Source organism: Chroicocephalus ridibundus, chromosome 13 (assembly GCF_963924245.1).
Source record: "Chroicocephalus ridibundus chromosome 13, bChrRid1.1, whole genome shotgun sequence".
NCBI classification, from domain to species: domain Eukaryota; kingdom Metazoa; phylum Chordata; class Aves; order Charadriiformes; family Laridae; genus Chroicocephalus; species Chroicocephalus ridibundus.
The window spans coordinates 8,152,125-8,171,651 of NC_086296.1; the positions used below are offsets into that span (position 1 = coordinate 8,152,125).

The 19,527-nt window shown below is 37.9% G+C and overlaps 1 protein-coding gene across 7 annotated transcripts in view; it reads right to left on the bottom strand.

Annotated features, from left to right (window-relative positions):
* The window catches only part of RIMBP2 (RIMS binding protein 2), a 160,390-nt gene that overhangs the window by 31,427 nt on the left and 109,436 nt on the right, over window positions 1-19,527 (bottom strand). For all 7 annotated transcript variants that reach the window (XM_063350926.1, XM_063350927.1, XM_063350923.1 and 4 more), the window contains 6 exons: window positions 15,948-16,152; window positions 10,034-10,185; window positions 6,932-7,008; window positions 5,872-5,981; window positions 4,642-5,451; window positions 327-478 (listed from right to left, as the gene is read on the bottom strand). In XM_063350926.1, the coding sequence (XP_063206996.1) occupies window positions 327-478; window positions 4,642-5,451; window positions 5,872-5,981; window positions 6,932-7,008; window positions 10,034-10,185; window positions 15,948-16,152 (1,506 nt within the window). The remainder of the gene's footprint in view (window positions 1-326; window positions 479-4,641; window positions 5,452-5,871; window positions 5,982-6,931; window positions 7,009-10,033; window positions 10,186-15,947; window positions 16,153-19,527) is intronic.

Here is a 19,527-nt window from a genome sequence, read left to right on the forward strand (position 1 = left end):
AACCCCACTAAAGTACAACCTTCAAAGTCTTAACATGGAGTGAATTATGGCCAACACAGAGTGGGCTGCAAGAGCCCACATTAGGGCTCCACACCAATTAGCACCAATTGTCTTTAAACCTTTCAACCCGTTTTTCCCAAAGCTTAAGTGCTTATAGAAAGGAAGCTAATAAGCAAGTTATGCACAAACAAAAGAGTAGGTTCTACTGAAAGCTGAGAAAACCCTGCACACATTCAAGTGCTGTCACATGTTTATTGTTGCCTTTACCTGTCAGTTGAAATTCACCTAATGTGGATGGTCACTGTAACGCTGGAAGGAGAACTCACCCGTTGACCTTTCGCATAAACACCATAGCCTGTGACATTGGCACCATGGGAGGTCCCTGTCGCTGTCAGAGTTGGTGGTTTCCAGGACACCTGTATGGTTGCTGGGGTAGACCCAGCTCGTACAGTAACATCTTGAGGTGGAGCTGGAGGACCTAAGACAGACAAGACTGGTCACTGTTGAGCTTTAGATCCAAAGTACGTCAACTGATACACCTGCAAGTTGGAAACTACAGATCTCAAAGCACTTTTTCTGTTGTTTTTAAAGAAGAAAAAACATCATTACAGCAGTTATTATGTAAAAACAGAAGCATAGGCTCAAGCAGGTCATGGAGCCAGGAACTGACCCTCGGCTTACAGCCATTAACTAAGCTATATTTCTTTGCAAGACGGTCTGTACTTGTAACTTGCTCTGGACCTATTTTTATCCCTCCAGGCTGCTACTTACTGTAAATGCAGAAGATGTTAAGAGAAAAATGCAGGGATAAAAAGGCCCGGGAGCGGCACTGTTAGTGGAAAACTGCTGCAGGTGATAGCAGGTGACTTTTTGGTATATATCTCTGCACTGAATGCATACTACACACTCAGAAATTACTTTCAAATTCTGGACCATCAGTGGCTCCAAGTCATGATTTATGCACCAGAAGCACACTGACGCTAAGGTGCAATGTGGACTTCAAGCCAAAACTTTAACGTTTTCAACAAGCAGCATGCTGGTTTAAAGGACAACTGGACTCAAAGTCTTTCCTCTGCACTGAAGAAAAAACACCTACTAACCTTCTAAGGCATTTACAGTATGTCAGTGTAATAGCACACCAAATACATCCTTAATTAAAAGACATTATTACCCTACTATAAATAGCTCTATGTTGGACAGAAAGCCAAAGTAAAAATACCATAGAGAATATTAGTTCATGAATATTCCAGGCATCCTGTTGTGTTAATTTAACAGTCAAACCCTGAGAAGTGTTTCATGCTAAAACATTTGAGAAGTGGGGTACAGCTGCAGCCATCTCTGTGTAAGAGACGGGAGAATACAAACCTTGGTTGCTGTGAGTTTGCTTTACCAGTGAACTAAGCACAACCAATTTCTGTTCATCTACCAAAAAAAGCTACAAATAATTTAACTGTGTGCATTCATTGCTAACAAACAGATCATGATACAAGTGTAAATATCACACAAGCCCCAGCCTCCAGATATGCTGGCAAACCATCAGTGCATTTCAGTAGTTTGCTGTCACTAAATTTCATCCTCTAGTGGGTATGGAAATAAAATTATGGTCACGATCAGGACACTACATGCACAACATGAAATTTTTGCCTATACCATCCCTTGCATGTATAATGTATTTTTAACTTGCACTTAGTATGCAAGTATGCAAAATGACCTAATGCTATTCTTGGACAAGACATAAATTTTAACTTAGGACTGAATTTCAGCTTCTCTGATCATCCTATGTTATTGACAGACAGCACTCCCAATCCAGGAAACCTCCTCAGTTTACAAGAAAGAATGCATCTGATCTAGTCTGGTATCTTGTCAATGACAATGATGTTAATCTGCTCCTGCAGCAGAAGTCACCTTCCTTCCATTCTCCCCAAACCAAACAATCCCCAGGGAGTCTAACGACCTTCACAGGCTGTAGCAGAGATAGGTTTAAAAAAACTGTAATGCCCAAGGCTTAGTGTGGTTTCTATTTTTCCCCCCATCATTAAATGGGAGATTACTCTTGATGACTTTTGATGGTCTCGGTCATCAAGATAAATGTTTGTTTCAGAATTGTTTGGTCTTCATGAATTTATTACCTAAATTAGTTCAAAACCCGTACGAGTCCCATTGGTCCCAATCCTGTCAACGCTTATGTCTATTATTAGATCTCAGCACCCAAAAGAGAACCACTTCTATTTTAACTTAAGCAATTCTAATGCTTTGATGAATCAAGAAGAGGAGTTCAATTACTCAGCAGCTGAAGAGTTGTCACTCAGCTTTGGTCCGATAGGAAGCAATGTGTTTTCAAGTATAAATCATGCAAAACATGATACATCTATGCAAAGAGAAAAATGAAAAGGTGACCTCTAATTGTCCTGTTCTTTTCATGCAACTGCTCTCTCTAGCTTTGAAATGTGAGCAGTTATCTCAAGTTCGTTTTTGCTTAATGTATTCCTAAAAAACCCCTGAGATTGATACAGTGTGAAAACTTTAAAATATTCATTAATCTCCACTCCCTTTTTGGTATAAGTGGATGATGGTATCCTTTTGTATAAGGATATCACTAAACCCACTAGTAAAGAGCAGAGCTTCTCAGCTTCAAATAAAGCGAGTTTAGGTATTCATTTGTAAACACTTCTGAAGCCCTTAGAAAAATGTCAGTACAAACGTTAGCAGCTGCCTGTGGCCAGTTATGTTGCAGTTCATGCTGCACTGTCTGCTAAACCTGACACTCACAACTAAAGGTTTACGTGACATCACTCACCCCATGCATCTTCTAGAGAAGCACAATAACAAAAGATTTCCTTCACACAGAACAGCTGTATTGCTCTCTCAGTGTACTCTAAAGTAGTCTTTGAAAAATGTCCCTTACAATGTAGATCAACTGAAGGTATTTAAGGTAGGAAAATAATCCAGAGTGAGAAAAAAAACAGTATTAGTCGCATTAAAAACATTTTATCTTTTCTCTTTCAACTTCTTTCTTTTAACTGTGGTTTGGATGAAGAGCTATGTGATTACTCGAAGCCAGTTACATTTGCAAGAGAAAAACATGACACACTATGATGGTAACTCTCATCGCTGACTGATTTCATGGGCATCCTTTTCCCTTTGTTTCAATTACTCTAATCACTTCAACAGTTGCTATTTTATTTTGCTATATAAAAGTGAAAAGTCAACATGCTTTTGTAAAAATGCTCTCTGTGAAATGAAGCGTTGGGGAGGATTCTGGGATCTCTGAATCTAAAAGCAGAGACTTATCTGCATTTTAGCTCCTCCATAGAGAACAGCTCATTTATTGCTTTAGCATACTTCAGCAACTAGAGGGAGATACAGCATGTTAACTGCTTGGCCTGAAAAAACCTCACTCAAAAGTCAACAATAAATTTAAGCCACCGTCTAGGCAGTATCTCCCCAGTCCCACAGAACATATACAAAGTTTAAAATGCCCCCTCTCCTAGCAGATCCTATAATAGCACTTATCTCACTGAAACGATTTAAGACAAAATCGGAACTGCCCAAGCTGAGGACATTTTTACAGAAACTAAATCAACAGCATCAAAAGCAGTAGACATACAAGCTTAACTCCCTCTCTACTCAACCAGCATTACTGTCCCGCATGCCTCCTTACATATAAGTCACGCAAGCCTCGGAAGAGACCAGAACTAATTCCTGTCCCTTTGCTAGAATCAAGTCCCAGCTGGGAGTCAATTAAGCCATAGCACAGTACATGCTACTGAAATTTCACTCGCCAGGAGTCACTTGTGCTTGACTGTCCCTGCTTCAGCGGCATTCAGTGCTCTGGAAGTCTGAATATACACAGTCTTCTACTTGTCTTTGATTAGATTACCTTGGTTAGATGAATCTATAATGAAAGATTTTTCAGGTACAGCCATACATGCCCAAAATCCTTTAAATGAACTGCATTATTTCAGCTCTAGTTTTCAACATTACTTTGCTGTTCTTAAATACTGGGAAATGACTGGTAACAATTATCAACATTCCTAATGTAAAAGCAAGGTGGGAAAAAACATTGGACTTTCCAAAAGAAGACCAATTTGTTATCTTTACAAATTCAAATTGTACAATGTGATTACAACTTCACAATCAAAATGCATTTACATCCCCTAAATGACTGTGGTCCTCCAAGACGCGTGTGTTGTTTTTCACTAGAGAAAAGGGCTGGATCATCACTGTAAAAAGTGCCTTAAGACACACAAATAACAAGCCAGAAGCAATAACTGTTTTTTAACCAGTGTTGTTCACACCAATGAAAATAAATTACTACCAGAAATACTATAACTGGACAAATTAAGTACAAAGTGAGATTAATTTGATAAAACACCTAGTGTGTGATCTGCGGTGATGATAAGCATGACTTCCCTTTGTTTATATATCTCCCAAAAATGCTTCACTCTTTACCCAGGAACAAAGAAGAGAATATGAAGGACAGGAATTAATTTTAGGTACCGTAAAGCAATCTAATAATCACAAATCTGATCAAGAATATGACTGGGACTACAGCAAAAAGCTAAAGGTTAGGTTAGTTTATCTAGAATTTTCAGATAAACTTAACTGGAGAGTTTTGGGGTAGGGAGAAAAATATCAAACCTGCTGGCAACGTAGAAAATTCCACAAAGGCTTCCTTTTTTTCTCGTTGTTCCAGGGGAAGCTGCCAGGGCATCTGATGGGGCTTTGCCATGACCTTCACCTTGTAGGCCATATTGGGCTTCAAATTAAAAAAATGGTACTTGTAGCTAGCAGCCTTGACAATGTCAAATTCTTCTTCATTAAGAAAGATTACGTGACTGTAATTACTATTTGTAGGGAGCCAAGACAGCTCAGCAGAAATCTGGGTTATGTTGTCCACTTTAAGATTTGAGGGGGCTACTATGACATCCTTCCCAACTAACAAAGTGCACTGCAGTTCATCTGAGTTACCCTTGTTTGTAATACTCTGAATTGATATTCGGTATGTACAAGTAGAAATGTTAAGCTTTTCTATAAGAGCTTTCGTTCTGCTTCCCAAGGCTATGTTCATCCGTACTTCCTTGTCAACCAGAACATTGTAGCTGCTAATGGTTCCCCATCCGGGTGGCACTACCGGTGGCTCCCAGCCCACAATGACACTTTTGGCTAGTTGTTTAATAAGGGTGATTTTTCTAGGATAAGGCACAATGTCTTCTCCAATTTCATCAATGTTCACATCCAGAGTCCCTGCGCCATTGCTGATTACACTAGAGTCTATGTGACTTGGTGGACTTATCTCCAAGAGATCTCCTTCCAAAGTAGGACCCGAATGGTTGATAAAATTCTGATCTTGTTCACTGCTTAGTGTGCTTGATAACCGGGTCTCGTTGTCTTGAACAAAATCCACAAAATTTGAAGGGACTAGTCCTCTTTGTCCATCTAGAAGTTCCCCTGGGGAGAAAGAACAATGCCATTAAAATCCTTGAAGAAGCGTACCTCTTGCATGTGAATGCCTTGCAAGTGGACAAGATAAGGAAGAAGATATAAGTGAAAATTGCACACAAACAACATTCACAGTTTGAGAATGTAAAGGCTCAGTGAGGCAAAACCCAGAACTGTCAGTAAGCTTTCTTGTCAACTTAAGTCTTGCCGGTAGGAAAAGCTGACAATATAAAACATTTTATAATTAGCTATGCCTGCAAGGAGCGGCTTTGCTGGTGCAGAAACCCTGTTAATTAACACAATGATGATAGGGGTAATTTTAGCAACTGATTTGGTAGTAGATGAAGGAAAGAACTGGGAGCGTGTTTGACAGACAAACTGATTTGGATCTGCATGAATTAGCATGAATTCACAGATAAAAAAAAATACCTTCATAAAAGCCATCTTCATCCATATCTCCATACACATAAAGGTACTTTCCTGCCGTAAGGGGGAGCTCTGCTTCTGGATTTTCATTTGGTCCATCGAAAGGGTTGTAACTGCAGTGGAGTACAGATGGAAAACATGTGTATTCACTTACAACCCCCACACCACTAAATACTAATCAGAAAAAGGTGTACAGCTCTAACGCTGCACAGGAAGGTAGTTCCTCAGTTCAATCTTTTTGCTTCCCTTCTGAAACATGTATTCTGAGCGGAGTCTAGGTCAGTTTGTTGTTGTGAACTGTAACTGCATCTCCAACAAGCTGCCATGAAATGCAATCTATTCGCTTAAGCGCTGTACACGTAAAACCACGTCCTTTTCTGTACTAACACTTTTCTCACTTAGGTCTCTCTGAATACACTGGCCAAAATCTTCTTTATTTTTTAAACTGAATTAAAGCAAACTCAGTTGTGGGGTTCTTTTCTAGCCCCCATATTCCCTTTGTTTTATATGGCAGTCTTTTCCACAAGTGTATTACCGTCAACAGAGACAAGTTAAATAAAGAAAAAAACCCAGTGAGTTACAGCTAAAACAGGCTACTCACAGACAAAAACTTCTTAAAAGTGTTTTAATCCATATCCATCCTGAAAGCAAACTGTTAGTCACAGAAATTTTTATTGTGATAGAACTTTATAGCTGAAATTTTAATACGTAAAGCAAAGATATGAGGAACTTTTAAATCTTCCTTGCATTGATGAAAAAGCAATTTATAAGAACAGATTGAGATATCCTCTATAAAGTCGGAGGTACAAGTTCTCATCTCATTTAGACATTGAAGGCTGGAAATACAGTGGTGGGTAAAAGAGCCATGCCATGTTAAACTTTTTCTGACAATTAAAGCAAACAGAAATGGCACTTTTTTGCAGCTACTGCAGACAGGAAAGGGGTCTGCTATTCATAACATTGGTGCCCGGTAATAATTCTATGTATGAATAAAAGAAAAGCAAAACCAGATGTTGAATATTACAAATATGTATTATATATGGAATGAGCTGGGGCTTTTTACCTATAACGGGCAATGCAAAGATGGACTTTCCCAGAATATCTCTGCTTTGAGGTATTGGAATTCTGATCATTATCCATCTGTAGGAAAAAAAACAAGACCATGTGATTTCAAAAAGATGCATTCACTTTTTTCCTGACAGGCAATACAAATCAGTGAACACGCAACACTAAAAAAAATTTAAATTCTAACATGGAACAGAACTGGTTAATTTTACTTAGAAGGGCTTAGGCTAAAAAGGAACTGCAATTCAGATTCTAACGGGGCAAAGAAATTGAGCTAATTCCTTGATATCTTGCTAGAGATTCAGATCACCAGTCTGAGACTGGATGTTGGTTTTCCTCAGAAGCGTGCAAAATTGACAAAGCACCAGTAGATTGGTGCTTTTTCATTTGGTCAGTGGAGATGTCTGAAGGAGATGTGATATGGGCCACACCACTCCCTTTCATGCTGCTGAAATGGGCATGACTTAACCATACCAGTCTCACTGACCACCCCACCCTCCTGACTAAGCTTGTACTAAAGCCTTCATTAAAGTACAGTAAACTCAGCTACTCCGAAGTGACCTGTTGTAAGTGCTATGCCTAGTGTTTCTGGGCATAGTAGAGCTCTATGATCACACAGACAACGTAATATTTTAATCAGAAAACAATAGTAGAAACCTGATACCAGTGACAAAGTATTTAAGACAAATGCTGAATTTAGAGCTGATGCAAGTGTCAACTTCCAAACACTTGGAAACAATGAGTATCACATAAAATACATCCCTGTGCCAATCCAATCCACAGCAGCAGTATCTGTTGAATTCCACCCTTTCCACTAACTGAAAGAAATAATATATTTCCTCTGAATTTACCATCATATTTAATTCAATTCTGCAAAGCCACACATTTATTCCATTACAAATCTGGTCTACAAAGCCAGATTAAATTGTGGTGCAGAATCAACACAGACTCCATCTATTTTAGCTCTGCTCTAGGAATCTCACTGGTAAAACAGCAATTCTTTCTGTTATGCTTTGAGCCTAGCAGAGTTTTTAAAGTGAGAGATGCACTTCTTTCCTCCGCTTGTTTTACAGTATGCTGTGTACTCTTTTAGGAAAAGTGAACAACTTTTTGCCTGAGCTCGAAAGAACTTTAATTAAGGTAGAAATACTAAGTTTAACAGTGGGATCAAATACGATAAGACTGAAATTTTACTAACTGGACAGAGTGAATATTGAACTGCAACTTTCAGGCCTAAACTGGTCCCTCTTTGGTTCCCAGCACGAGAAAAATATTGAGTCAAGTCACTTTTCCTCTGAATTAAGTCTTAAGAGGTGGGTTAGCTTGTTAGGTTAACACAACACACACTATGCCAACACCCACTTCCATTGAGGAGGACAGTAATAGTCAGCTAACAGCTATTCTCCCCTGTGTAGCTTTTGGGGATGCAGGCAAATTTTCAAGGGTTACCATCCTGATAGCTTTTTAAGGGCATGTCACAAAGCTCATAACTAACTCAATAACGCTTATTCCACAAGACTTTGTTACTAGTAACAATCACAAAAGTTGCAGATATATTTTTGCAGAGTATCTTCTTTTTAATTTCACACTTCACAGCATTATGCTCCATTTTTAGATTTTATTCTTACACTCTCCCCCGGGGTCTGGATACCTCTAAAAAAGGATGGAGCTTAATTCCTGTGAGCTTGCATAATGTAAGTACGTATCACATAATTACACTCTAGAAGGCACACAACGAACAATTCTGCAAAAGAGGGCTTGACATTCTCAGCGAGAGATAACTCAAAAATAATAGAAAAAGGGAATTAAATTTGACGTGCACTTCTTCTGTTCCCTGCTGTTAGTTCTGCTTCCCTAAGTCCCGTTGCTAAGCTGCTTTTTCTGCTTTGACTACTTCAGGATGCTTTTTCTGTGGCCTCTTCAAAAAGCAGTGAATGTTCCCACTTTTCAGTAATGCTGCTACATACATATCGATACGCCCATGGAATTCCTACTATACACGAATCTAATAATGCGTTGAACATCCTACACCATACTCAGGCTTGTGGTCCATTTAAAAACATTTTGATTTTATCAACTTTCACTGGTTCAGTAGCAATGAATATAAAATAGATAGAAAATATGCAAACAGTTTCAATTCATTTACTTCTGTAAAGATTAAGAATGGGATTCAGGACTGTAAGGTGAGGGGTAAAATCTGAAGATCGTTTCCTCATGGCTATAAAACAAGCTTACAGTATTTAACAGAAAATACCATTCTATAAAGTTTTCAAAATATGTCATATACCTCCTTATATTTAACATTTGTCCTAAATATCAACAACCAACTTGCTATGGCACCTTTGTAAAGCTCTTCCAAGCTTCCCATTGGTTTTCTGCCAGAATGCTACTGGAAACCAGAAAACTTTTCTAAGAAAGGAAGAACAGAACCTTTCAAAAGTACAATTAAATACAAGCTGTAACGTTGAATGGTGGAAGAGTTTAGTGACAACATCCTGCAACTTTCACTTCCAGGTTACAGGCTCAAAATCAGTTTAGGAGAGTGTGCTGGAAACTGCTGTTAGTGGGTGGTATCAGCCTAGTTGTAGTGAGAAGATTCACACATCATGAAAACCAGGCAAAGAACAAATCCTGCAGAATGAGCTGATCGGGTCAGAGCGTACCTGCCTGGACAGGGCACTGCATGGAATTTCTCTTCCATTTGCCCGGGCTGTATCAAAGTCACACCTTTTGGTAGATAAAATAAAATAGTAATAAACCTGCATAACGCTAAAACAGACACAGAAATGCTGACATACACTTCTTATGCACAGAAATAGTACAATGCTCTGAATGCATCAGTGAAGGCTGAGGTTTTCATAGAAGCTTGAGGTTCTCACACGCACATTTTTTATGCTGTGTGATTAGGATATCAGCTGAGACTTCTTTGAAAATACCAGTTGAATTCCCACTGGTCATGTTCCCAAGTTATGTCAGAAAATGAGAACATTCATGTCTTGACTTTTTAAAAGCAGGTGGATCAACCTGCATCGGTGCCCCGGAGAAGAGAGGTGCTGGCCCCATAACACTCATTTTCAGTAACAAATTTAAAAAAACTCACGTCTGAATCAAATCTGCATCTTGGGGTACCAGATCTTGACTTGGAGAGGAATGTGGGTTTGACAGACAACTGTTCTGGTTTGTCTCCAGATATTTGAAGGGGTCGTATAAACTCTGAAATCACACAACGACTTCCAGAAGGACTTTCATGACCTGGCAGTGAACAAAACACATATGAGAATAAGTCATTGTTCTCAAGCAGAAACACTGCCAACTAATAAGCAGCAGTGAGTTATCTTCTCCTCCCGTTAGAAATCATTCTAGAGAAAGACTAAGGTAGGTAGACTGCGGAGCATGAAAGTAGCTAAGCCTACTAGTTCCCGGCCTTTTGGTAAATTACACAAATCATCAATATGTAATGGTACAGAATGTAGAAAGTGAAGGTATTTTAATTAAAAAAAAAATATCAAAGTTAAAGTTTCCTTTAATAAAAAAAAAAGTACACCTTTGTTCTGAGCATCTTGATATCTTTAAAGAAGTTATCTGGCATACTGTTTAACATGCCCAGCACTTAAAAGCTGCTGTTGTAACCCTTCTATTCCTTTCAGGGACTCTGCCATATACTGAAAAGTAGAATCAAGTTGTGCATTTATCTTCTAAGAAGGCAACTGAAATGCTAATAATTTAGTAAGCAGGATATTAATTTTGAAATGAAGGGAAGTGGTTTGGCTTTTTGCACAGCTCTAAGTTACAAGATTCATATTTCTTAAGAGCTCCTCATTAACACCAGCACTAAAACACATAATTCGATCACAGTGCCATCTCTCCAGTTTCTAAAAACTGGAAGACGTAGACTATGAAAAAGGAAAAATATCCATAAACGCTTTTTGAATATTTTTATTGTGCTTTTTTCAAGCACTTAAAAATGAAAATTAGAAGTCACTTCATACTGCACATTTAAAGGCCCTAAGGAGGCAGCCTTACAAGAGGCTGAACACCTATCTCCAACTGACTCAAGTGAAAACCAGACCTAATGGTGAGGGGAGACAAGTAAAAAGAACAACGTCATCAAGGTTGCAAGAGAGACTAATGAAGTGTAATACAAAATACTTCTACATTTTTCCCCCTTTCTGTTAGTTTAGTCCCCAAACCACATGAAAACAAGCAGGAAATTGTAAACTGAGCCTAATTATACTTGCAACATCAGCAGAAGTTATAGCAAAGCAGATAGTCTAGGGCATTGCTGACACAATCAAATATCTAGAGTGCCTTCTCCTGTCTCTCTTTCTCATTAACATAATGAGCCTATGCTCTAATTTTTCAGACCCTGAATATGTGTAGGTTCAGCATTTCCTCTGCAGTTCTGCCAGAAGTCCGGACAGCAATGTTTTGCTACTGAATTGCAAGCTTTGCAGACACACGTCACCAGGAATTTCCAGTGGAACCTCTTTATTCATATTGCAGGGGAGAATAAGCTCCAAAACATATCATCAGAGGGTTTTTCTGGTGTGCTCCTTAGTCCAACATGATTAATTTTCTCTGCATCACTGTAATTTACAGCAGGACAGCTTAAGCACATTAACAGCAGGGAAATATACAAGTCATCATACAAAAGATTAATTACAACCAGCCTGCTTACAGGAATCCTCAGGCTGGAAAAGGGCACATTTTTTATTCTTGGAACCTTTCTCACACATATAGCAGAAAAGCCATCCCTGTTCAGAAACCTTTAGCCAATTTAGCTCCTTCTGTTTGCTGTTAATGTGCTTGCTGTATCAGACTGTCAGCGCCAAGCCTATAAATAATTGGTCCAAATGTGATTATTCATTGAAAGGAAACTGCTGTTTGGTCTCATACCTCCTGGATTTTTCAGGCTCTCTTATTAAATTAGTTGCATTACATACAAAACGTGGAGAAAGATTCTTGGACAATATAGCCCTTGCTTTGCATACATACAGGATGCTAAGCAAGATAGGAACACACATTATCAAGAACTCCAGGAATATCAAGATGCTGGAAGATAGTCAACTGTCTTATTTTTTCCACTTGTAAAACAGGGTACATAAAATTTACCTTGAGTCCTTAATGCATAGGAGAGAAAACTGCGTGGTAGTTGTAATTGCATCATGTGACTGGACATAACTATGGCTCCAGATGGTGCTTATAACTAGATACAGCCTACTCAGATACCTCACTTCCCATCAGAGTAAGTCGATACCCATATCCATCAATGTATGTAGAAATACAGTTTCTGCCCCAAATCTAGCTCTGAAAATGGATCTGTCTTCCTAACTAGACTTGCTGCCGCCTTCAGTGTCCTCTGTATCTCTGTTCATTTGTCTATTTGTGCAATGTAGCATCTCTCTGCTCAATAAAATCTGCACTGGGTGCCATCAACCTGTCTCTATGAAAACGTGTGTGAAATAACAGAAGCTGATCCTCTAAGGCTCTTTCCCATGCTGTGGGACTGCTTTTATCTGGGACCACCATGTGATCTATTTCTTAAAGCAGCTTAAAAAATACTGCATTTTCAAGGTATTCTAATATCTGCAATAAATTAGAAAGAAGAGATTTTTGGGTGAGCCGTATCATAATGTTATCAGTTAGTTTCTGTATATTCTGTACAGGAGTCTTTTTTAAAGGTCATGAGATGCTTAAATAATATATGTAAATTCATGCTGATTCTATGTATGTAGAGCCACAGTTGGATTAAAAAACGCCAAACACAAGCATCATCAAGCAATGCCTTTGCAAAAAGCAAAATTGAGATTCACTGTGCATGAAGCACATTCCTCCTGAAACCGCCTGAATCTCTGCAATCTCCTGATCATTTCTCTAGAGGATGTCTACTTTTGTGGATTGTGAATACAGGAGTACAGACAAAAATGGCTGCATTTTAAAAACTGGCCTAACTTTATCTCTAAAAGAAGAAATGATTTCAAACTAGGTTCTCTTGTTTATCCAAGGCAATTTTACTGATGTCCCAGGGCCTGAACAAAGGAACGTGGAGGAATCAGACCTATAAAGTCTGTTTTAAAACTTGTTATCTCACTGGAAACTAAGGAAAAAAAAAATGCACCTTTCCTTTTACATTTGCACTCCGGAAACAACTAAGAGTTAAGAATGAAAAATAAAAGAGGTCAGTTCATAAGAACACACAGCAGCTTCTAGAAACATCACTTTTTTTTTTTCTCTAAATACTGGAGAAGAACCTTATAAAGCCACAGGGTTTTTGTCTGTAAAGTCTTGTAAAATCCAAACAGGCTCAAACTGGCCTTTATTTTCCCATGACTGGCAAATATCTCTTAAGGAAGTCTGAAGAACACCCTATCAAGGAAAGAGGCAAGGAAGAGCACCAGACTTAAATGTTTCAGGAGAATTAAAGCTGTCCATACTTGTAGTACAATTAGACTCTCCATTTTATTTATTGGAACTGCTGATTCATTATGGACTACCTAAATTATCTAGAAAGGCCATTTAAATGAGCCTTTTATCTGATGAATAATAAATCTTAAGGTTTCTATATCTGATTGTGACATTATTATACATTTAGAGTGAACTTTCTACGTTCTAATCTATTCTGGCTAGGTTTATTTCATTTCCTGATACATTCAAACATCACCAATTAAGGCAAAGCAGCTGGTCATAAACGGATTTCATTTCCATCATTTGCTTTGCTTTGAAAGCTGTCCTTGTGTTCCCTCTTGTGTTCTTTTTTCCTCACACATAATAAAAATAATTACACTTCTGGTTTGAAGAACTCGCTGTAGCATTACCATCATTATTGTGAAATGGTTGATTTCAATAATTAGAAATCCTGCCCACTTGCTCAAACATTACTTTATTGTTACCAGTGCATTCATACTGAGAATGAATATTGTCCAAGGATTTCTGATGTTTATACACTAGTGCTGCAGCCCCTGAATTCTAAGTTGCATAAAAATCAATAGGTGATGAGAAAAGGTTTACAGAGCAAGGCCTTTAAGTTAGTTCAATACAGACCTTGCTGTGTTGTCTGTGTTTCTAGCCAAGGATTTCTTGGAAGATTTCTGCTTGTTATGTTTTGAAGGTTTTTTTTTTTTTAAAGCTGTTGCCATTAGTATTTTGAAAATGAATAGAAGTTAGTTTGGAGAATTTGACTGAGGACCTCAAAAAGTTTTAATTGATTTTTATTTGAGGATTGGGGCCTATTTAGATCAATTCCGGAGATACAGATTGGACTTTCACTGGCTGCCTAAAGGACATTTCAATACCTAATTACCTTTCCTATAAAATTGATTGTTACTTTGAAAATCCTGTACTTAGAGACCTGAGGACTTAATCCTGTTGATATTAAGGAAATTTCTACTAAATTCTTACAGCTATCAGGTCACTCCTCCTGAATTCTCCATTTAGTGCACTTTAGTATCAACTTACGCGAGTCTTGCAGCTCCAGAAAAGCTTATAAACTAATATACACCACAGTGGGCAAGACTGCAAACAACTCGAATTTTTTGTTCAAAATCACGAGTCATACAAAGCACAAAGTTACTGAAGTGAAACGAAAGAAGGATGTCACCTTGCTTCCTTTCGACTTGGTTTCACATTGAGTTTAGTACCCTTCACTGAAAATAACTGCTCACCTGTAATGATACGGAAATGATTTATGATTTCTAGGCCCTATGCCTCAGAAATTTTCTGGAAACTTAGGAAGATGAAATAAAAAAAGTCCAGACTATTTCATTTTTCCAGTTCCTCTTCATACTTACAACTTTGGGGGAATTTGTAAGTAACGGAAATTACCTGACAAGTGTTCCTTTGCAGAACAAATAGTTAACGTCATTCCAGCATGGGTGATACTGAGCACAATCCTCAGCCTTGATAACAACATAGTTATAATACACAATCTAACATGCAATTTACATGCAAGTTACTTTCAAGTGTCCTCAGGTAACCTCTTGCCTTATCTTTGAAATTTTCTTATGAATAATGAATTGTTAACAAGGTTGTGTACTTAGGCGGAGCAGTTGCCTCTGGCAATAGGAGATGACCTGGCGAAAGTTCAACACAAATCTTGAAAAAAGACCTACTGTGTTGAAGATACTAGGCACTATAAGTGTAAGAACACCAATACAGATATAATATTTTTTTAATTTTTACTTTACATTCTCCATTTCTTTTAAAACTCAAATCAACACTATTTTTGTCATGCCTTTTCTATTTCTAAAACACCTGTCAGTTCCCTGTTCAAATACAATTTTAAACACAGTTAAAAATTTAAACACACCTTTGCAGAGTTCGGTAAGCAACTGTAGATATTATCCCTATTCAGTTCTGTAAAAATATATCCCATGGAACTCCTTTCCAACCAAAATCACTCTGTGACAGAATTTGTGTTTTTGTAGACAGTGTTTGCTTCCAATGGAAGTTGTTTTATAATGCATGCCTTTCAAGTTTTTACGGAGAAGTGCATATTTTCTGTTGAACAAATGCAACTAAACTAAAAACATTTCCATGTTTGTCAAAATATTCCATTCAGTTTTCCCATTTTCTACCCAGCTCTATATACAAGTTTCTTTTATGGAATGGCTAATGTAGTGTGGGGGTCTCTGTGCTTTCTTTCCCCATGAACTGCTACTTTGACAAGACAGCAGACCAACTCCTGTCCCTGAAACACTGAAGGTTTTACAACAAAGCCTGTATATGCAGACCCTCTGTCTTCTTCTTAGATACATAAGGAATACATCATTTTAACACTGAAGAGGTTTCTCATCACAACACCCAACAACAATTAGAGAGAATTCTGCTCACAGCAGTACCTGAATAAAATTGTAACAACTTCAGTGAAGGGTCTGACATTCAAAGAAGCGACAAAACAGGAACAGAAGTGAATTCTATCCTCCACCTGTACAGTCAAACTCTATGTACATCATTGAGTTGCATCTTAAAATCTACAGGGCAGAACAGATACCTACAAATCAAATGCTGGTCCTTACCTTTGCCTATAGAAGTGGCTATTCCATTCATTAACTGGGATAGAGATTTACCGGGAGAACCAGGGATATCTGAGGATGCCACCGAGTTACTGCTCAGGAGATCAATCTTCCCTGCTTGCTGTCGAAACTTCTCCAGTTCCCTGGACAAGAGGTTAAATTGTTCGCTCTGTGTCCGGCATTTCTCCTCTAGCTCTCGGACCTTGGCCTGCACAAGCAAGACATAACACAGACATCTGACTGAGATCAGAGCAAGCTGTGACTGCGTCAGATTTTTCTAAGTACCAGGAAGCCAGGATAGGCCAACTGGGATAAACAGGCCCACAACCGCACTCTTCTCCCTCTAAGTTCTCACCCATATTTAGGACGAAACCTTTTAGTAGCCCTGTAATATTGAGGTAAGTACTCCTTTCATCCCTCATTTCCAAAGGGGAAATTCCTCATCATACTTTTTGGCAGTGCTAAAAAAATCACTGCCAAGAACACCTGCAAACAGATCCTACAGCTTTGTGACTTCTACACATATCTGAATGTCACTTTTGTGTGCTTTTCCAACTTTTCCTAAACCTCAGGTGTATTTCTGAGGTTTGCCCATCCTCTGCTAGTAAGTTGCAGTCTCCTGAAATACTAGATCAACATTTATGTATTAAAAAAAAAAAACAACAACAACAACCTCCCCCCCCCAAGTGTTTCATGCAGAATGTGGGCCTAGCAACTGGCTGAATTCCCTCTCAAAAATAACGCTCCTCACTATAGATGCCAAACCACACAGAGGTAATCCAGACACCATCCAAGAGATTGTTTGTAAGCTTGTAAGAAGTACCAAAATGTCATTGTTGGCAAACATTTGTGTTCTAATTTTGAGGCATCAGCCTTTAACAAAACAGACCTTAAAAGATAAGCTTCTGTGCTGAGTTGCGAAATTTGCCTACATACAGTTTATGAATTCCTGATGTGAAAAAATGGATGAGGTGATGGAAGTGTTCCCTGGCTGAAAGGAATGACGAAGGGCATGCAAGCAGAAGTAGCAGAGGCAGTAACAGGTTCCTTATATGAGAAGCTGATGCATTATATCCTAATCTGATGCTTTATGATGAACAAACATCACTTTCCTTCCTAAAAACCCCTTTAATAGTATATGCCTAGTTAAACAACTGTACTAACAAAGGAAGTCTGGGTATCAATTAGATTCATTCAACTGTACTAAAGGTTTCTTTTTCTTGAAAGAGAAAAATGTTCTCAGTTCATGTAAGAAAAATCGCACATATTACATATCAACAACATGACATACATTACATACCACTTATGCAAAGATTTTAGCACAGCTAAATATAAACAACTCACTCATACTACCCAAAAGAACACAAAAATCCAAATTTCCTACTATAGGAAGTGGTACTCTGTTCCTTTTTTTTGGTAACAAATATACATTTAAAGGTACAGTGAATTTTGAGGATATAATTTCTTTTTATTCATAAAACACAAATCAGTTTAGTTCTGTTAAAGAATTCTCAGGGTATCTATCTGTCTGATTATGAAACAGAAAACAGTAAGCCACAGAGACATTGTAGGAGTTTTACACAAACATTATATGCTTTGATTTTTGTTTTTTTGCCTTTCATATTTTCACTGTGGTTTTGAGCAACCAAAATGTGAGTCTTTCCTACTTTGCTGCATGTATAAGGCATCTACGTACAACTTTAAAAGAACATTAAACAAACAAAGTAGTAAAGTGGACTGGGTTTTTAGATCCCTTCTTTCCAATGGAAAGTTTAAGTTCTTCAGCTCTCTAAGAATATATACTGACCTTTCCACATGCAGTTATGGAAACTCTAGCATAAAATAAAAAATAAAAACATCATCATCCAGAACCCAACAAGATCCTAAGGCTGCCTTAAAAAATATTTTTGGAAAAAAAAGAAATTAATTTTAATATGTTATTATTATTTATTAATTAAAAACTTATTTTCATTTCAGGATATGTCATCTTTAACTTTTCTTTTGAGTACATAAAATCTTCATTTTCAAGTTGTTCTCTCACAACAGTACAAAGCCTGGAAGAAAAATGCCTTTACTGCTTTCTTTTTTTAATCAATGTTGTAAGTAAGAAGTGAGAACAAAGCTGGCACTATGTAAAGAAAAAATTGCCATGAGATCCACGCTAGTACTAACAGGAGGCATCCTCACATCCATCTTTGTTTCTTGACTTCAGGCAGGGGCTTGGTTCATCGTTAGCCAGCCAGACTCACCTCACTGTAGAAAATCTACATATTCGTGTATGTCACAGAAGAGAGAGGCATATGCTTACACTCTCAGAAGTACTGAATTTTTATTCTGTATCATGGTTCTGCCCATACAGTCTATCCTAAGAATCATGGCACAAAAGTGCCAAGTCTACCAGATCTCCCTAAAACCGGATCTGCCTATAGCAGTGGTTGTATGAAAAGACATTCTCTACTGCAGACCATACTGAATGTATTTCACTTAGGACTTGCCACGTTTCTCATGCAATACATAGTGCTCTTTCTAGAAGATAAGTAGCTTCTTAAATTGAAAATTAAGTAGACTTCATCCAAACAGATACTGTTTGCACAAGACAGGTAACATGACGAGCAACTTTCCAGGTGGACAGGCTTGAATTCAGACCAGTAATTCACACACAAATTCTGCTGTGGACATACCATTTTGTAGTTTAATTGTTTACGTAGCAGCAACGCCTATCAGTAGGTGGCTCAATAAACTAACCTCAGGTGAAAATATCACATAAAATTACTGTCGTATTAACAAAGAAACAATCTGAATTCAGACAAAATCCACACAGTCAGAAAGCTACAATCTTGAATAAACAACCAAACCATTCTTATTGAGCATGCTCACAAGAAATTCACTTTCAAAACCAGTATCTGAGTTCTTATTAAATCATGCTATATTTGAAGATTAATCTCTTGTAGAGGAAAATTCTGATTTTGGTGATTTGGTACTAGGCCAATAAATGCCAAGCATGCTTGCATAACAATGGTTCTAGCACACATCCCATGCAAGGTTAGGCAGGACTATCGTACTCATGTTAAAAGGAAAAGTGCAGGATTCGGGACAGAGAAAGGAGAATTTATGCCCTAAAATACCTGCATGCTGTCCAAGGTGTTCTGGATGAAGTGCAAAGCAATAAATTCCAAACAAGACACAGTAAACAAAGAGGTGTGAAATAAACAAAGAAATAAAAACAGTTTTGAACACTTTTTTTACATTTCAAAGCAAAATATATTAGAACAGTTAACACGTGTAAAAACATGCATTAACGCAAACGACACTATAGAATGTTTCAGAAATCAATACCACTGCTGGTCTTAAATTGCAAAAGGCAGATTAAATAAAATGCTAAAAATTAATGGGCTTATGGCAATAAAAAGCAAAAGCTTAGGAAACTTTGATGGGGTTATGCAAATCAGAGGTCGCAGGGAGATAGGAATTTTTATTAGCTTGAGGGGGGTAAATAATCACTTGCCTGCTTTGTTTCTACTTATGTTTTCCTGCATCACATACTTTCCACCAGGCATTAAATAATAATTTAATCTTATGTTCT